The sequence below is a fragment of the Rhodofomes roseus genome (genome assembly GCF_022264815.1).
Source record: "Rhodofomes roseus strain CIRM-BRFM 1785 chromosome Unknown C8Q71scaffold_10, whole genome shotgun sequence".
In the NCBI taxonomy this organism is placed as follows: domain Eukaryota; kingdom Fungi; phylum Basidiomycota; class Agaricomycetes; order Polyporales; family Fomitopsidaceae; genus Rhodofomes; species Rhodofomes roseus.
The window spans coordinates 1,028,871-1,044,534 of record NW_025952966.1 but is presented as its reverse complement, the minus strand read 5'-3'; the positions used below and the strand labels follow the sequence as shown (position 1 = coordinate 1,044,534).

The 15,664-nt window shown below is 54.2% G+C and overlaps 6 protein-coding genes across 6 annotated transcripts; 4 read left to right on the top strand and 2 right to left on the bottom strand.

Annotated features, from left to right (window-relative positions):
• Positions 1-5: 5 nt before the first annotated feature.
• C8Q71DRAFT_858009 (uncharacterized protein) lies at positions 6-1,701 on the top strand (the record flags this gene model as incomplete). Its single annotated transcript, XM_047927464.1, has 3 exons — positions 6-70; positions 133-142; positions 205-1,701. The coding sequence occupies 3 exons, from the start codon at positions 6-8 to the stop codon at positions 1,699-1,701; spliced, it is 1,572 nt and encodes a 523-aa protein (XP_047779045.1).
• An 814-nt stretch (positions 1,702-2,515) lies between these two features.
• Positions 2,516-4,490, top strand: C8Q71DRAFT_759917 (uncharacterized protein). The gene is made up of 4 exons (XM_047923814.1): positions 2,516-2,701; positions 2,758-2,767; positions 2,821-4,378; positions 4,432-4,490. The coding sequence occupies exons 1-3, from the start codon at positions 2,598-2,600 to the stop codon at positions 4,363-4,365; spliced, it is 1,659 nt and encodes a 552-aa protein (XP_047779044.1). The 5' UTR covers positions 2,516-2,597; the 3' UTR covers positions 4,366-4,378; positions 4,432-4,490.
• Positions 4,491-5,351, bottom strand: C8Q71DRAFT_759913 (proteasome maturation factor UMP1). Its single transcript, XM_047923813.1, has 5 exons — positions 5,260-5,351; positions 5,040-5,198; positions 4,846-4,947; positions 4,682-4,778; positions 4,491-4,627 (listed from the first exon to the last, which is right to left on the bottom strand). The coding sequence occupies exons 1-5, from the start codon at positions 5,260-5,262 to the stop codon at positions 4,566-4,568; spliced, it is 423 nt and encodes a 140-aa protein (XP_047779043.1). The 5' UTR covers positions 5,263-5,351; the 3' UTR covers positions 4,491-4,565.
• Positions 5,352-5,863: 512 nt separating this feature from the next.
• C8Q71DRAFT_759910 (uncharacterized protein) lies at positions 5,864-8,079 on the top strand. Its single transcript, XM_047923812.1, has 8 exons — positions 5,864-6,296; positions 6,347-6,400; positions 6,457-6,476; positions 6,529-6,823; positions 6,883-7,112; positions 7,167-7,307; positions 7,361-7,626; positions 7,700-8,079. Exons 1-8 carry the CDS (start codon positions 5,951-5,953, stop codon positions 7,860-7,862), a joined length of 1,515 nt encoding a protein of 504 aa, XP_047779042.1. The 5' UTR covers positions 5,864-5,950; the 3' UTR covers positions 7,863-8,079.
• Positions 8,080-9,517: 1,438 nt separating this feature from the next.
• C8Q71DRAFT_60818 (uncharacterized protein) lies at positions 9,518-10,269 on the top strand. Its single transcript, XM_047919618.1, has 3 exons — positions 9,518-9,888; positions 9,956-10,043; positions 10,148-10,269. The coding sequence occupies exons 1-3, from the start codon at positions 9,747-9,749 to the stop codon at positions 10,236-10,238; spliced, it is 321 nt and encodes a 106-aa protein (XP_047779041.1). The 5' UTR covers positions 9,518-9,746; the 3' UTR covers positions 10,239-10,269.
• A 380-nt stretch (positions 10,270-10,649) lies between these two features.
• C8Q71DRAFT_759886 (uncharacterized protein) lies at positions 10,650-12,957 on the bottom strand. The gene is made up of 21 exons (XM_047923811.1): positions 12,935-12,957; positions 12,796-12,871; positions 12,670-12,748; positions 12,602-12,615; positions 12,503-12,539; positions 12,387-12,448; positions 12,318-12,327; positions 12,251-12,268; positions 12,172-12,197; positions 12,088-12,113; positions 11,988-12,031; positions 11,902-11,926; positions 11,831-11,842; positions 11,765-11,780; positions 11,663-11,711; positions 11,501-11,601; positions 11,390-11,449; positions 11,303-11,330; positions 11,186-11,246; positions 11,112-11,136; positions 10,650-11,041 (listed from the first exon to the last, which is right to left on the bottom strand). Exons 3-21 carry the CDS (start codon positions 12,679-12,681, stop codon positions 10,891-10,893), a joined length of 777 nt encoding a protein of 258 aa, XP_047779040.1. The 5' UTR covers positions 12,682-12,748; positions 12,796-12,871; positions 12,935-12,957; the 3' UTR covers positions 10,650-10,890.
• Between the last annotated feature and the right edge of the window lie 2,707 nt (positions 12,958-15,664).

Sequence of the window (15,664 nt, the reverse complement as noted above, 5' to 3'; positions counted from 1 at the left end):
AAACCATGGCTGCGCTCGTGCATTTGATAGACACCCTCGCGAGGGTGAACGACAACCCCTCAACCTTAAGGTTCGCACTCGCTCCTCGCTCTTGCCTGCATTCATGACTGTGCTAACGGACATTCTGTATAGTTTGCCTACGGTGTGTAGCTGCGGCCTGCGTACCGTAACGGAAGTCGATAACGACTCACACAGCTCTTTCAGCTCGATTCCTTGCGCGGCCTCCTGCGACGCGCAGAGAAGGAGGTCAATGCATCCAACAACTCCTATCTCCCCGCGGTCCGACTGCCTCCGGAGATCCTTCAGTACATCTTCCGCCTGGCTTCCTTCCAAGTCAAGAATGATCTGCAGTCGAAGCTCGGGAATACGGGTTTGTCGGGCGACATATGGAGTGTTGTCGAGCCCGTCCCCGCCAAGGTCGCCACAATTTCTGGTGTATGCCGCCGTTGGCGCTCCGTAGCCATCGCAGATTCCGCGCTTTGGAGCATGATCACTGACCGTCGGGACCGCCGACCCCTTGCGATCTCGCGCCAGTCCGGCAGCGCGCCCCTCGAGCTCCGGCTGCTCGCCTCGCCCTCTGACGCACTGCGCTCCCTCTTCCAGTCTGACGGCCACCGCATCAAATCCATCGAATGGGACAAGGCGAACGCACGCACGCACGACCTCAACATCCTCGCCTCGTCCGCATGCCGCCTCGAGAAACTCATCCTCGGCATGAACCGCCACCTGGCCTGCATCGACTCCGCGGAGCTCACCGCGTGCTTCGCGACGCAGGCCCCGTCCCTCCGGCAGCTCACCCTGCGCGACTGCGCGTTGCTGCCCGAGAACGAGTTCCCCCGCCTGACGAGCCTGCACCTCGACGGGTGCCCCGGCCCGGACGCGTGCCACGGCGTCATGGGCATGCTCGCGCGCGCGCCGCACCTCACTGACCTCGTCCTCAGCCGCCTTCGCATGTCCGGCGCGCCCCCGCCCGTCGCGCTCCCCTGCCTCCGCCGCCTCGTCTGCGCGGACATCCCCGGCGGCGACCTCGCGCGCTTCCTCGCGCATGTGGACCTCCCTGAGGACGCATCCCTCCGCTTGCACGGCACCGACCCGGACCCCGCGCTGTTCGCCGCGCTCGCCTGCACGCCCGCGATGCGCGACGCCACGGAGCTGTGCGTGTCGGCGGAGGGCGAGGTCGTGGTGGCGGGCCCTGCCGCTGCCGTGTGCTTCGTCCAGCCGAAGGGCCGCCGCGCCGCGCCCGCGTGGGACGCACACGCCGTCCTCCGGAACGTCCTCTCTGCGACGCGCATCCGGAAGCTGTGGCTTCTCGGCGAGCGCATCGGCGACCCGAGGCGTGGTCTGGGCCTGCCCGTGCTCCCCGCGTCCGTCGACACCGTTGTTGTGCAGGATGTCGCGCTGGCGGTCGCCCTGGGTGTGCTTCCAGGCGGGTCGAGCGCCGTTACTGTGCACGTCCTGATGACGCGCTTCATGTCTGCGAGTGTCGTCCTCGCGAAGCTCGCACAGCATCCGGGTGCGAAGCGCACGAATGTCGTGGTCGGGTATTTGCCTTCGTATAAAGGGGACCGGGCGCGCCCGTCAGGGTCCGAGGGCGCGTTTGCCTCGTTGAGGTTCGAGGAGTACGCGGAGGAGCCGAGAGTGGCCCTCCCGGAGGCGTGCTTGGAGCGCGCGCATTGTCTCTGGCCCGCGTGGGTCGAGTGAACGAGTGAGGTGAGTGTTGCAACGGCACATGCGGTGCTCGGTGAGACTGGACTTGTGGACGATTCTCCTTCCGGTGGTGAATTACATAGATACTGATGGTTTTACGGTATGATTTCGCTCGTTGTGCGTTCTTGTGGTACTGTAGGTCCGGGTTTTCGCTCGCTTGTAAGTATGATGGAGGCGCCCCTAGTACATAGCTGATGTTAGACTGTCAGCACTCATTCTTTTGTCCTGTTCATAGGCTACATAGATCTCGCTTGTTATGGTCGCGAGTTGCTCATAATCGTTGTCGTGGCCTTCGGCCCTACATTCATCTTGTTCTCAGACTTCATAGTGTATGCGCTACATTTGTCAATGAACCAGACTGGAAACAGAACCGTAACGAGGAGCCGCCTGAAGGAACAAAAAACGATGACGACAACGAGCCCCGACGACATTATAGTGTAAGTTATATTATGTATCGTGCTCGTCCAAGGCATCGGGTAGTGCGTTGCGACTCAGAGCTCTCGGAGGACGCGTCGCGCACTGCACAGTATGCACTCATGGAAACATAGGTGCAGGTGTAGCGCTGTGCCACGTCCGTCATGCGCCATACACTATGTGATGTCGCTGGAATGACCTTGGGGCCGCCCAAGAGGTAGGAAGCAGTACTGTTGTCACGGCCAACAGCATGAACTGATAATTATACGTTCAAGCCGTCGGTGACCGGTGACTGGTACTAGTAGGCTGCGTGGCGATCAAGTACGTGGCACCGCATCATGTGACCGCGACTGGATTCATTTCCAGCGTTCACTATACAACTTTGACAAGGAACCAGCCTTGACAGCACTCTTCGGCCTGCTCAAATATACAGTCCCTGAAGAAGAAAGTACTCCGTGTATATCTCGCCCGCCCCGATGCTTGACCACACTACGCTGGCGTCACCGATTGACGATATACCCCTTCTGCAACTCGCAGAGTGGCTGCAAGCGAGGCTCGCTAGAGAGGTGGGCACGATGAGGTACGTCCTGAGTATTTCTCTCAGAATCTGCTCAAGGACACTGACACTGCTGGCAGTCGGTCTGTAGTAAGTCGGATACGGTCGCTGAAAATTGTGCATTTGACTTTAGTCTGAACCAGCTGGAGCAAGTTGCGTCGTCGTACAAAGCAGTCTACCTGGAAGCGCAGTACGCGCTGGACGCGACCTATCGCTTGTCTCCTGAGGTCCTTGGACTCATATTCCGATACGTCCCTGGGACGCCGCTCAACGATCTCACAGACCAGTCGATCGGAGGTCGTCCTCTCTGTTTCAAAGATCATGATCTCGTTCGGTCGAGAGACGTGGTCCCCCTCACGCACGTATGCCGGCGCTGGAGAGCGATCACAATAGGTTTGCCAGAGCTGTGGACTACTATCGACGGGACGAAGCAGATACCGTACGATGTCCAAGCGATGCGTTCTAGGACGCGGCCGCTGAAGGTGTTCATTCACTCATACCTTCGTTCGGAATTCCGGAGGTGGCTACGCACGCACGCAAGCGACGTACAGGAGTTCCACTACATATATGCCGCCAACGCAGATCGCTATGCCGTTTTGATGACAGATTATCCCAACGTTCGCGCGGCTACCCTCGTGGACAACAACATCCGTATACGCGATACGCAATGCGAACTATTCGGGGGCTCAACGTCATTACGGTCGCTCTGTATGCAGGGGATCAGCTGGCTACCCACAAATCACTTCCCCCATCTCACTCGGCTCTATCTAGGGAATCAGCCTGAGCATGGGACTGGCAGCATGGCCGAATTCGCGGCTTTCCTGGCAAGATGTCCAAACCTCGTCGACTTGATCCTGCTCCATTGGCATTTTGGACAGGTTACTTTGACCCCTGAAATTGGTAGCGCGCAATTACCGCAGCTTCGACGCTTGACGTTGCAAGGTTTCCACCAAGGCGAAATCATGATATTCTTGTCTCACATCTATGTGCCCGCTGACGCTGCGCTATGTGTGCGGATGATGCATAACCCAGTGGACCTTCTCGACGTGGTTGCCGTATCTTCATTCCCCGCTCTCGAATCATGCAATAGGGTCCAGATTATCAAGTCGGCGAGTGTCTTCTCTATGACAGCGTTGGGCCACACATCTGGAGTATATATCCAGAAGTTCGACATCAAGGACGAACTGCCGCCCAGAGGTGGGAAACTGGCAAAAATAATCCCTCTGCCTCATCTTGAAGAGCTATGGCTTGTGGAGAGGCAGAGTTGCGAGCCGATGCCCTCTGAGGTGCTGCGGGACCTTCTTCGCCCAATCCGCGCGTTACGGAAGTTGGTCATCACGAGCGAAGGCCTCCCTGAACTGAACCATGTTCTCCGATTCACCAACATCGATGCCACCGCTCGCCATCCCCCCATACATGAAATCCACATCCTGGTGAACTCACCGCCAAAGAATAGCCGCATCGTAGTCAAGTGCATGAAGGACTTCAAAGCGGCCAAAATAGCAAAAGTCGTGATTGTAATCCCCAAGGACTATCCTGCCGTATATGAGCCTGCCCTGGCCGTCGCGGGTTTCGATTTTGTCGAACTCCGGAGAACTCGAGCTATGCCGTGTATAGAATTGCCGTCGGTGTGCGCGACGCGGTCAGAGCTGTGGCCTTCGTGGGACAATTTCCTGACTCTGGCATGATCCTAACAGCGCGGTGCGTGCCTACCGTTCGACTGTGCGTCTTGAAAGGCTGACAGTCTGCGCTAGGAGCTGGGGAGACGGGAGTTACGGATGACGATGTGCGCTAGAGAATAGACTTGTGATCGGCAGGCGTTCGTCAGAAGCGGAGAAGATCCGTCAAAGAGGTAAAATGCATTGTACAGTGGGCGGCGGATATACGTCTACATGTGCAGCTTCTTCTCCATTTCTGCATGAACATCCATCGGTTGTGCCAGTTCCGACGCTGTGCAGGACCAGACGGTTAGCGCGACACGGACGATTGACGAGACGGGCGTACCTGGCATCATGAAGTCGGAACAGTCGAGCGTCTCATCCCGTCCCATGAGGATATCGAGGTGTGGGTTGGACTGAGCAAGTGCGGGCATATGAGGGTTCTATGAGTCACAAGACATGTTTCATAAGATGAGCATTGTCACATTCCATGCCCGGAGTACCACTCACGCGAGAGACGATCTTGCGTTCCATCAGCGTACGCATCGGCATGTGAAGGCCGAAGACGTTGCGCTGCATGGTCAGCTTCAGGTTGTCTTGAGTAGCATCCCACTGGACGGTTCAGAGGCCCGCGGCGAATCAACCAACAAGATTACGCGAAATGTTCAGCGACGCAGTTCATCACAACTACAAGAGACACGTACGCTCTCCAGTCGTTCCCTGAGCCCTCCCCTTGTCTTGTTCTCCGCTGCCAGACTACGAGGTCCATATCGAAGGGCATCGTGCAACCCGAGGCTGTTGGCGGTGTCCTGGATCGAGGCCGACTTGGGCGCGTTAGCGGGTACAATGCGATGCGATGGATCCTGGTCGAGCGCAGAAGTGTCGGTGAGTCAGCCTTTCAGAGCGTGCTATTTCAGTACATACCATGTTTCTGAGCGTAGAGGCTGTGAAGATGGATGTCTGGAGGTAGTGTGGCGACAGAGTGCAAGACGCGTGAAGAACGAGCTGACGCGTCTGTGCAACGCGTCTGCAGTTGCCATTCCTGGCAGTGGCGGACGATGAGATCCCCATCTGCGATCCCATCTAGGCACTGCCAAATCGGGTATCGCTCAATTCTTAAGTCCTCGACCGCCGGCCTGGACTTCTGCCTCGCTCCTGTGCCTTTAATTCAGGTCGTTCAACATCTCCTGCTCTCCGATGCGCAAGCAACACATCTTCCTCGAGGTTTTGCGTGGTATCCAGCTATGTTTTGATTGTCAATATATCTCGAGCAAAAAACGATGATCTACACTACTAGGTCAAGGTACAAAGGAGTGCGCGGAATGGCCCCTTTGTCATACTCCAGGACTTGGCAGCAAAAATGCGGTTCAGACGTGGGGTCCCAGTGCCGCCCTGTCCGAACCTGTCCGTCGATGCCGGATAGCGGCTTCGTTCTGGGTATTGTCTCCGACAGCAGCGATCCTCCCCTGAGATCCGGCTTCCGGTATATATGAATCCTTCTGCCTTTCTGACGCGTTTTCGGGCTACTACTCCTTGTACTCTACGACCCCTTCATTCTATCTTTTCCCCCTGGGCTTGCGAGGTTGTCTCTAGGTTCCGGATCTGTCTCTTCGGCATGCTACGTATATTATCGTCTTCACTCAAGGTAGACTCATTCGTCAAGAAAGACCGCGCCGTCCAGTCCAGACACTATCGTCTCTCGATGCGCAACACGCTCCCCGCCCTCCTTCTGGTGTCTATATCATTTCTCACTGCTTGTATCATATGGCGAGACGCTGCTGTACCTCCACTCCCTGTCGGTGCATCCAACGACACCCCGCTCGATCACGGTGACAGGCTAGATTTTCCCCCGTCGCCATACGTTCCGCCAATTCCTGCCTTGCCGAAGGTTCCCCCACATTTGAATCCGCTGGATTACGAGCATGGTCCTCTGCGCGGTCCTCCAACCGCGCATTTCAGAGGTCAGTCGATACATCAGATGCCCTACTAGCTATGATTCAAACAGAAGAAGACAGCCTTAGAGATGATACGAAGTATCTGACATCGTGGCTGGTGGCAGGTTTCAGTACGTGTAATCCTCCCCGTTCACCAGCGTCTACTGACATGCTGCTCCCTTCGCAGCAAATGACTATATGACTATCGTGCGTAGAAGCGGTGTTCTAGGACGTTCACTCGCGATAACGGATCCTGCAGGGCAACATGATTTACTTGGCCATGATCACATCGCGTGTGCCCGTCATTCCGCCTTTCACTTCGGAAATTGGCGGTGACCGCGTCCCCATTCCGTTCTCTGACATTTTTGACCTGCCCTATCTCCGCACAACGCTCGGTATCCCGATTCTGGAATGGCAAGATGTCAAAGACAATAGGCTCGCGGAAGAACTGGACGCTCCGCCAGACGAACTCGGGTGCTGGAACGTATGGCAAGCTCAGAACATCATCGCAGATGCGCCGAGGGGTAGCTTCAGCACGTCTACGTTAGGCTTGGGTATGTGAATACAACCGTCCCGTCCATGAAGATCATCGTTCCTGACTTCCATACGATAGACATCTCTTACACTCGTGCACCCGACTGGATCAAACTCATCCCTGGATTCCAGCACGACCTGCACTCTACTTTCTGGTCAGTCGCACGCCTCGCCTTCCCCGAGACGCGCAACGAGGTCTTGGCGCAACCGGCTGCCCATCCCACATTGCCTACCCAGTCGGGCAATCAACATCCGCCAGACGATCAGATGCTCTGCTATGACATCCTATACTACGTCGTTGGGGCAGTGGTGAGTTGCAGTCAATCCTGGTATTTATACGATGGCTGAGGCGAAGCGCGAAAGCCCTGGGAATTCGAGTTTGATCATAGCCCGATGTGGCGCTTCGTGGTTAAGCACTTCAAGTTCACGCAGCGTCTAGAAGAGCTCGCAGAGGGTTATTTACGCCGCACGCTGAATGTCCCTGACGGCCAAGAGATCCCTCCGGTGCGTCCTGCATTTATAGCGCACGCCGCTATTTACTGATGGTGACCTTGCAGTACATCACCATTCACGCTCGACGCGGTGACTTCGCTGATTGGTGCGGTGACGTCGCTCGCGACCAATGCTTCCCCCCTCTTTCGGCCTTCGCGCAACGTGTATTCGAGGTGCAAAACGAGCTGCGCAGCAAGCGGGGCATCGAGGTGACGAGAGTCATCATGACGGGGAACGAGAGGGACCCGAACTGGTGGAACTCCGTGTACGAACTCGGGTGGCTCCAGGTCGACCACGACAAGGAGCGGACTGTCGAACTCTACGGAAAATGGTGCGCATGCGGCGTTGTGTTGTCCGTCTCTTGGCGGACACGTTGTTAACGTTCGTGGCCTCGGTCCTCATAGGTATCCCGTTATCTTGGACGCAATCATTCAGTCCCGTGGCATCGGCTTTGTGGGCACGGACAGATCGACGTTCTCGTCTCTCGCGCGGCGTCGAGTGGCCGAGTGGAACAATGGTGCCGTGCGCACTGTCAAATGGGGCACGCTGGACTCGGATCGACACTAGACAATGAATATCGGACTCTGAAGTTGTACGATTACCGTGACTAGAGGTAGATGCCAGCTGGCTACGAGATTTACTCGGAGTATTGGGAGATCATCATTCATTAGTCGTCCCTGCACTGGGATCCCACTGAATGAATACGTTCTGGATGTGCTACTCGAATGTTCATGTCTGTTTTGTGTGCTGTACGGTACGCTCGAAATATCGGTTGGATGATGGATCTGGATTGTGCATCCGTCGGACGCTGGACCCTCAGTCACATGACATGGTCTCATACGGCACTCCCTGTCTGAACTTCAAGTGGACTCTCAGGCTGCCACTTACATAATTACAGCTACACTGGCACTAAGTATAGTACCTTCCGCGTCGCAGGTGTACTTGAATCAAAGCTGCTCGACATCCTCCAGGTCGGCCTATTCGCTCCTGTGTTCTGCGTTCGAGTGGCTTCGTCTCGTAGCACCTAACGTGATCACGAGAGTCGATTCAAGTGAGTATTACATAGTATATTAACTCGCACCCGCTGACTCCAATGACCAGTTGAAAGTGCAACTACAGCAGAAAAGGACGGCAAGCGAGAAATGGTAGTCTGGTGAGTGCGGTACCCTCTGCGTATATGTTTAACGAGTACAGGTCATGTAACATGATTTCCAATTTCACCGTGCACTCACTGCAAGTTCCTAGCATTGGCATATGTTTGGCATGACATCCGAGTCTTGATGTCAACTTGCACGCACCTTCAGGTTCGTCATGATGCTGCAGCAGACCACATTGTATGACATAGGCCATCGGTGCATCATTCCATGGATCCTTTCATGGCAGGCTCGGCCCACTAAGCCTTGGCAGGCCGGCAGCCTGAGACGAGTCACTGGCGGCTCAGCGCTCAGTCGTTGAAGGCATGCATCTCACGATCCCCTGTCTGCACTTTCACCGTGACATCGCCCCCAGAGCTGAGACTACATTCGTTCTGACGATGATCTATTGCATTAGGGACATGCGCATCCGACAGATAAGGATTGGCGTCTTGGAACCTCAGGCTTGATACGTCTGCCGACTCAGGTCGGAACCAGGTATCATCCACTCGAGTGCCGCGGCTCGGAGGCTAAAGGTTCGGACTATTCAAATGCATACCATTGAGTAATACAACAGTGCACGGACGTGCGCTGTGATAGGCAGGCCTTGTGCCGCTTTTCACGGAAATGGCACTGTCAATGTCCCCGTTCGTCATCACTCTTCGCCGAACAGGATTCAGATCTGTCATGTTGCAGGAGCTCTTTGGATATTCCCTGGACACATGTGGCGTTACCTACATGCCGACTGCTAGCTGCGCACCAATTAGAAATGAGGCATGCAGATGGTGTTGGTCAGTGACGCAGGCGTATGGGAAGCCCCAAGCGGATTGCACCACCCGGTACGGTTAAGCTTTTCAGTCTCGGACATGGCCCATCTAGGATCCTACCCAAGTACAAGTAGAGCATTCTACTTTTATAGCACCAGGTGGGCCACCTGGTGCTATGAACAAAGAAATCTGACATTCGCTGCGGTAAGTTACAGCGTCGTCGTCACATGAATAGGCCCCCTTCCTCGCACTCGTCGAGTCGTATTGCATTCGATTCTTCCAATTCGCAACCTAGGAATTCTGCACGCTTACCCCAAGGACGGAAGCCCTGTCATCCCCGAACGACATGATGTCAAGCGAGAAGGCTAACGCCGCCGCTGCGGCTGCCGCAGCCTCATGGGAAGACTATTGGAAGCTGACACGCATCTACTTTTGGCTGGCTGGTGCGGTCTTGTTCTGGTCGCCATGCTGACATCACATCATCAGTTCTTGCATTCCACTTCTCTGACTCCGCTTTCGCCGTACGGAAGCGTGGGGACAGTGGACTGACGATGAGTGCATACCGTCTCAACTTATCCCCGCAGGAGCCTATAGGCATCCAACCAGCCCTATATCTTGTTGCTTGCACTATTCGTCACAATGCGGCTTGTATCTGGAACGACGTTTGGGATCGTGACTTCGATCGTCAAGTTGGTGAGTACAAACTTCTTCGGACACGGGCGTCGGGGCGGTCCAATTTAAAGAGTTGATGCCATAACAGAGCGGACGAAAACGCGGCCGGTCGCCTCCGGCATGATCTCTGTATCCTCCGCTCTTCTGTTCCTCATGTTCTTGCTCGGCTATAATGCGTAAGTCACTGACTCAGTTGATACCTAGTCTCCGTTGCTGACCAAAAAGAGATGCTCTCGTTTGTTGATACCCGGATTTGAACATTATGATGATGACATATCAGGATGACGACCGCTCTATTGGGCTTCTTCACTCTGGAGCTCATCTATCCTTGTATGACGAAGACAGAAAGCATATGTACCGAACTTATGTAGTACGGGCCTGAACGTCGCGCCTGTACCGGCTGAGGCTTAAATGAATATGCTTGACTTTCCATTCCCATTCTGTATGTAACTGCTGGTTCTTCCTACGTTTCTGGACGCATCAACGCGCACAAAGAGCCCTCACTATGTAAGGGGTGTGTGTATGATGAGTAGGCCATCATCGACGAACACGAGAATGCATGGGGATATGCGGTTCAGACGAGGCTTGGAATCATCTTCTCGGTACAGGACGGTGTGATTGACCACTTTTCGAAGTTGAAGGGACAGCGGAGATTAGGATGCATTACGATCTGAACCTAGTTGGGACACCTTTGATCAGCTTCGAGGATCGGGAAGCTCACGTACAGCCCTCTTCGTCGGCTCGGCCGCCGTCGCAGTAGTCTGATCGATCTACGCATTGTATCAAGGAAGGTAATGAGCGGCTGGAGTCTATTGTTCTATGGCATATACTTAATGGTATATCTTGAGTGTGCTACGGAATACAAGACTGGAGGACCTGACCTCGGATAGCCACCTGTGTCTTAATCTACATGGTGTACGACTTCCGTTGTGAGCATGATGAATTTATCCTGAGCAGCGGACAGAGGCGTCGTAGGCTGTTCTTGATGCATATATCTGGGGGAACGACGATAGGCTCATGAGACTACAACGAACAAGTCAAGTCAAGAGCTTGCCTAGAATACATCCGCGTTGATCTCTGCGTCTGTACATCATCCAGCTGTATGTCGTTCGTATGTTCTCCTGATGAAGGAAAGAAGCCCATGCCCTGTCGATTCGGATTCCGGGCATTCAATCTGACGGCAGCGAGGTCAGTACATGTCAGAAGTTGTGAGACAGTGCGCATCTGGCATGACCATGACGTACACAGCAAGCGTGGAAACGATATACACTGTATACAGTTAGACAGCCCGCGATGTACGGCTCGGAAAACGACGTACCTCTTGTTCCTGGAAAGGCGAACAAAGACCAATAGAAGCCGTTTGAACGGTAGGAAGCGAACTGAGGCGTGCGTCAGTTCCATATATTTCATATGCCAATGATGCAAGCGGCCTCACCAGGATGGCTTGAAGGCTCTGCATGACTCTAGTAATTTCCAATGTCAACTAAACTCATAAAATCCTGCATGAGCCAGTGTTCCTTACGCAGTAAGGACACCCCGGTTGATGATGTAGATGGTCAACTTTCGGAGGAGCGAAGACGTGCTGCAGGCAATGCTCAACCTTCGCGGAGCTATTCTGAATCATGTCACTTACCGTCTGAACTCACTCCTCTCCCGCCGCAGGAGCAGTGACAACGCAACAGTAATGTAGATGTCGGCAATGGCAGCGAGTAGTGGCTGTACGAAAGACGCGATCTAGAAGTGCCTTCGCGTGAGTTTGCGTCAAGACGTAACAATGGTTGCGATGAACGTGTACCTTTGCTTTCGAGTTCATGAAGGCCCCGGGGAGCGCGGGATGGTCAACGCTATGAAATCGCAATGAGCATGCGCGACAAGTATTTGGCGAGCAACCACTCACATCAGATGAACTACCTCTACGAGCTGGGTCAGCGCCACAATGCTAGTGTAGAAGCCTGGGACTTACGAATGCCAAAGGCTGTAACAACGAGATCCCTATTAGGCTTCACGATAGCTTTAGATCCATGTATCACTTACCGTATGATAACAATGATAACAGAGTCTATGAAAGATATTATTCCCTGCACGTAGCGGCCATCGTCCCGACTAAGACCGTGACTTACCGCAACGACTGCAAGGGGCATCTTGAAGGACCGCTCCCCGCCCACTGTATTGCATTGAGTCAATACTAGCGACAGCTGGTAGATAGTCGCATCGACGTACACTTCCATATAGTATAAATGTAGTACCTAGAATTGTCATTGACAAAGTCTACACATCGTGCAAACAAGTCAAAGCGAGACGTACAGCTGCACGATGACAACAATGGTCGCCTAGAGCAATATTTAGAACACCTAGAAAAAAGAGAAACATGACGTATACCTACTGCAAGGAACCACTCGATCTACTGCCAGTCAGTAGTCTTGTCGAAAGCGTAGAAGGACAGCACTTACAGGTCCAGCACTATCAGCGAATAGGTATCAACTCCGACACATCAAGCCAGATCATGAATTTCTACGTACATTGGCATTACGGTAAGTGCTAGCGGATTTCCGTGTCCTCGAAGCAGGAAGTCCCATATTGTCTATCGTATATTTCAGTGGCAGTACTGTCAGGATCACAGATGAGCCAATCTAACCTCAACATGCGTAGCTGTAGTAGCAGTATCGAGTGCCCTATAGTTTTATATGAAGTCAGACAAGTGAGGTCATGGTCACTTAACGAGAGACATTACGACCATAGCAAACAAACCTGGGGATGTCAAGCAGTTATGCGAGGTCCTCAGATCGACTTGATGGCACTTACGAAGAGCCTCATATTGATCCGATCCTCCGGATATTGCGAAAGGTAATACAAGACCTGCGCACATGAACACCCGTACAACCTACAGGCTGTTAGCGCAAGCCATGAACGAGGTCGGAGCGCGCACACCACAGCAAGGACCAGACCGACGAAGAAACAGCCGATAGTGTTGTCCAGGTGGAGGTTGGGCCCCGTCATAGCGACACTGTGAGAGACGGGCCTCGAGTCCTTGCAACCGGGATTATATGCGGAAACGGGAGTCGCTCACGCATGGGGAAAGAATCTTGAGCACGGCTCGATGCCGGAGATCCGATCGCAGAGTGAAAGGGATTAATCTGACAGCGCGGATGGGAGCATTCCGCACCTCGCGCACGCCAAATCACGAAGGATGGACTGGTTCCCAACAACACCTTCGCCCCTTCTCCGAGTGGCGGCACCGAACAACTTCTGCGCCGTACAGCGTGGCGCCTCGGTGACAGTACATGTGAGGCAGTAGGGCGGTGGGATATCTCTCAAGAGACGACCGTGACCTTCGGACCAGAAGCGATGGCATACGTCAACGTCAGAGTTTTCAAGGGTCAAATTGTAAGTCGCTGTCACCCGGACCTTAGCTTGATCGAAGGCGTGCGGCATTTCATGTCTGCATTCAGTGGACCGGTCATTGGTTATTGTGAGTCGTCGAGCCGACAAGAAAGGGTGTCTGCTGGAATTGCATGTATTTAACATCAGCGCTGGTAGTCCTCCGCGCAGTTCATGAACTTACAGGACCCTTTTCGCGCTCGCAAAAATCGTGAGTTGCAGCTTCTCTTCTCTCGCCGCCACACTGGTTGGTGGCCTTGGCGCACAATCTTGGACTAGAAGCTGGGAGAGTGAGCGCTGGCAAACCTGGCCCGACAGTCTGTTCCGTATCGTCGCATCTATGAATGGCCCTGCGGCGTACAATCCGCAACATGAAGGTCTGACAGCCAGAGTAGCCTGTTCATGCTTTATGATGAGAGCTATCAGTTGGGCGCTGTCAAGTCCGTCAGCCGCCGTCGTGGTAGCGCACAGCTCCCTGTAGGTTGGTTTAGCTGCTGAGATGTAATTTGACCGGTACTCACTACCAGCACCAAAAACCACCACTCGAGGTTCGAGTTCGATTGCCATGTGGAACCGTGTGAGCCTGCACCTTGACGGCGACTGGATTGCAGAGTCGAGATCACCGCGGGAGCTCTACCACTTGCACTGGCATAGAGCGCCTGCGCCTGGCCCAATATCTTCAACTTCTTCACTTCGATTTCTCACGTCGGCTGGGGAGGTTCGGCCGCCTGTGCATGTACTTGTAAGATCTCATTAGCAGGAATTCCTATGAAACACTGGGATGAAACACTGGGAGAACGGTATCACAACTCACCGCACGTTCGCTTCTCATGCAACTCGTCCGGACAGTTGAACTGCGTTGTATATCAAAAGAACATCAACATGATCTTCTTGGATCGAGACCAGCTGGTATTAAGGCTCTCGGTCATCCGACGCATATCCGAGCAGATAGACGGTACCGCCGGCAGCTCGGACATAGCAGCTGATGCAGAAATGCAGACTCTGAAGAATCGTCAGCCACCCAATGGGGAGCAGTGAGAGGTATGGTTGTCCCGTATGCGAGCGTCTGTGCGTGCGCAAGGCGTGGCGGTGCACTTTCGGGTTCCGGTGTATCGTGGCAGTCTTGCAAGATAAATGAGGGGATAAGAATAGCGACGACGTAAGAGCGAACACACTGATCATCTTCTCATCGCCGAAGCCCTCCTCATCGCCGAAGCCCTCCTCATCGCCGAAGCCCTCCTCATCGCCGAAGCCCTCCTGCACGCGGAATGGAAGGTGAGACGCACACCTCAGCGCCAACAGCAACTGGTAAACCCGCGTACGACGGCCACCTGAGTTGAAGAACCTTTCACTGTCAGGACGCCTTTCCATGCACCGGGGCAGTATAACAAGACGTACTGTACCTAGGTGAGATGGTTTTGGTTTTGGTCAGACCGCAGCAAACGGCGGCCTATCCGGTATGCAGATCCCATTTCGACCGTGTGAATGCACTTTGGACTTCATATTGCTACCCTGGTGTGCTGCACTGCATACCAGCAATACTGTGAATGGCGTCAAGACCGTTGTGGCGCGCATCGGTGTCGCCGCTTTGAATCAGAGCTGTCATCTCTCATTGCACCAACATGCGACTTTGATTGCCCAGAGCGAAATGTAAAATCACTGTGGGCTACTGCCGTTATGCATCGCAGCGAAAGACAACTGCGTAGGACAGCCACGGCGATCATCTGCATCAGCACTGAGTGGCCGACAGGGCTCAACTGATCGACAGCATGTCAGCGGCGCCTATTCCTGGCTACTCAGGCTGCCACTTCTAGAGTCTACGGCGCCCGAGTCGGGACACCGCTGAGCCCACTCGAGGTCCCTGTGCGATACACGACATGTCGCCAAGACTGAATGGATGTGTGGTTGGATAGCATGTCCCCTATCAGAGACGCAGCGGCATCAACCAGAAGCTGCAGCTGACCAAAGAATCAACATACCGCAACCGTTTGCCATCATTGTCAACCAGTGGCCTCATCACCAGCATGGTTCTGCTCCCTGGGCTTCAGCGCCGACGCACGTATGCCAAGAACGATGAGTCGTTAGTGAGACGTCAACGCCTGTGTGGATTCTCATACCTCAGCGAACCCTGCTTCTCTTGCGCACCCTTGTATTGGCTGGAGTATCCGGGTGTGAAGCTGTAAACACACATCGCTGCACTAGTGAGAAGCAACTAGACGACAACTGACAGTTGCAGCAGGACATCAATCAAACTGCGGAAGATGCGAAGAAGCATGATTTGCTCCCTAAGAGCCAGGTTGAGCCCGCCACACGGTGACAATTGTCACAGAGTAGGGGTGACATATTCGGAGACTTTGCTCTTCTGCCGATCCTGGAGGACACGATCCCCACACCCATGTCAGTCCCCTGCGGATAAATT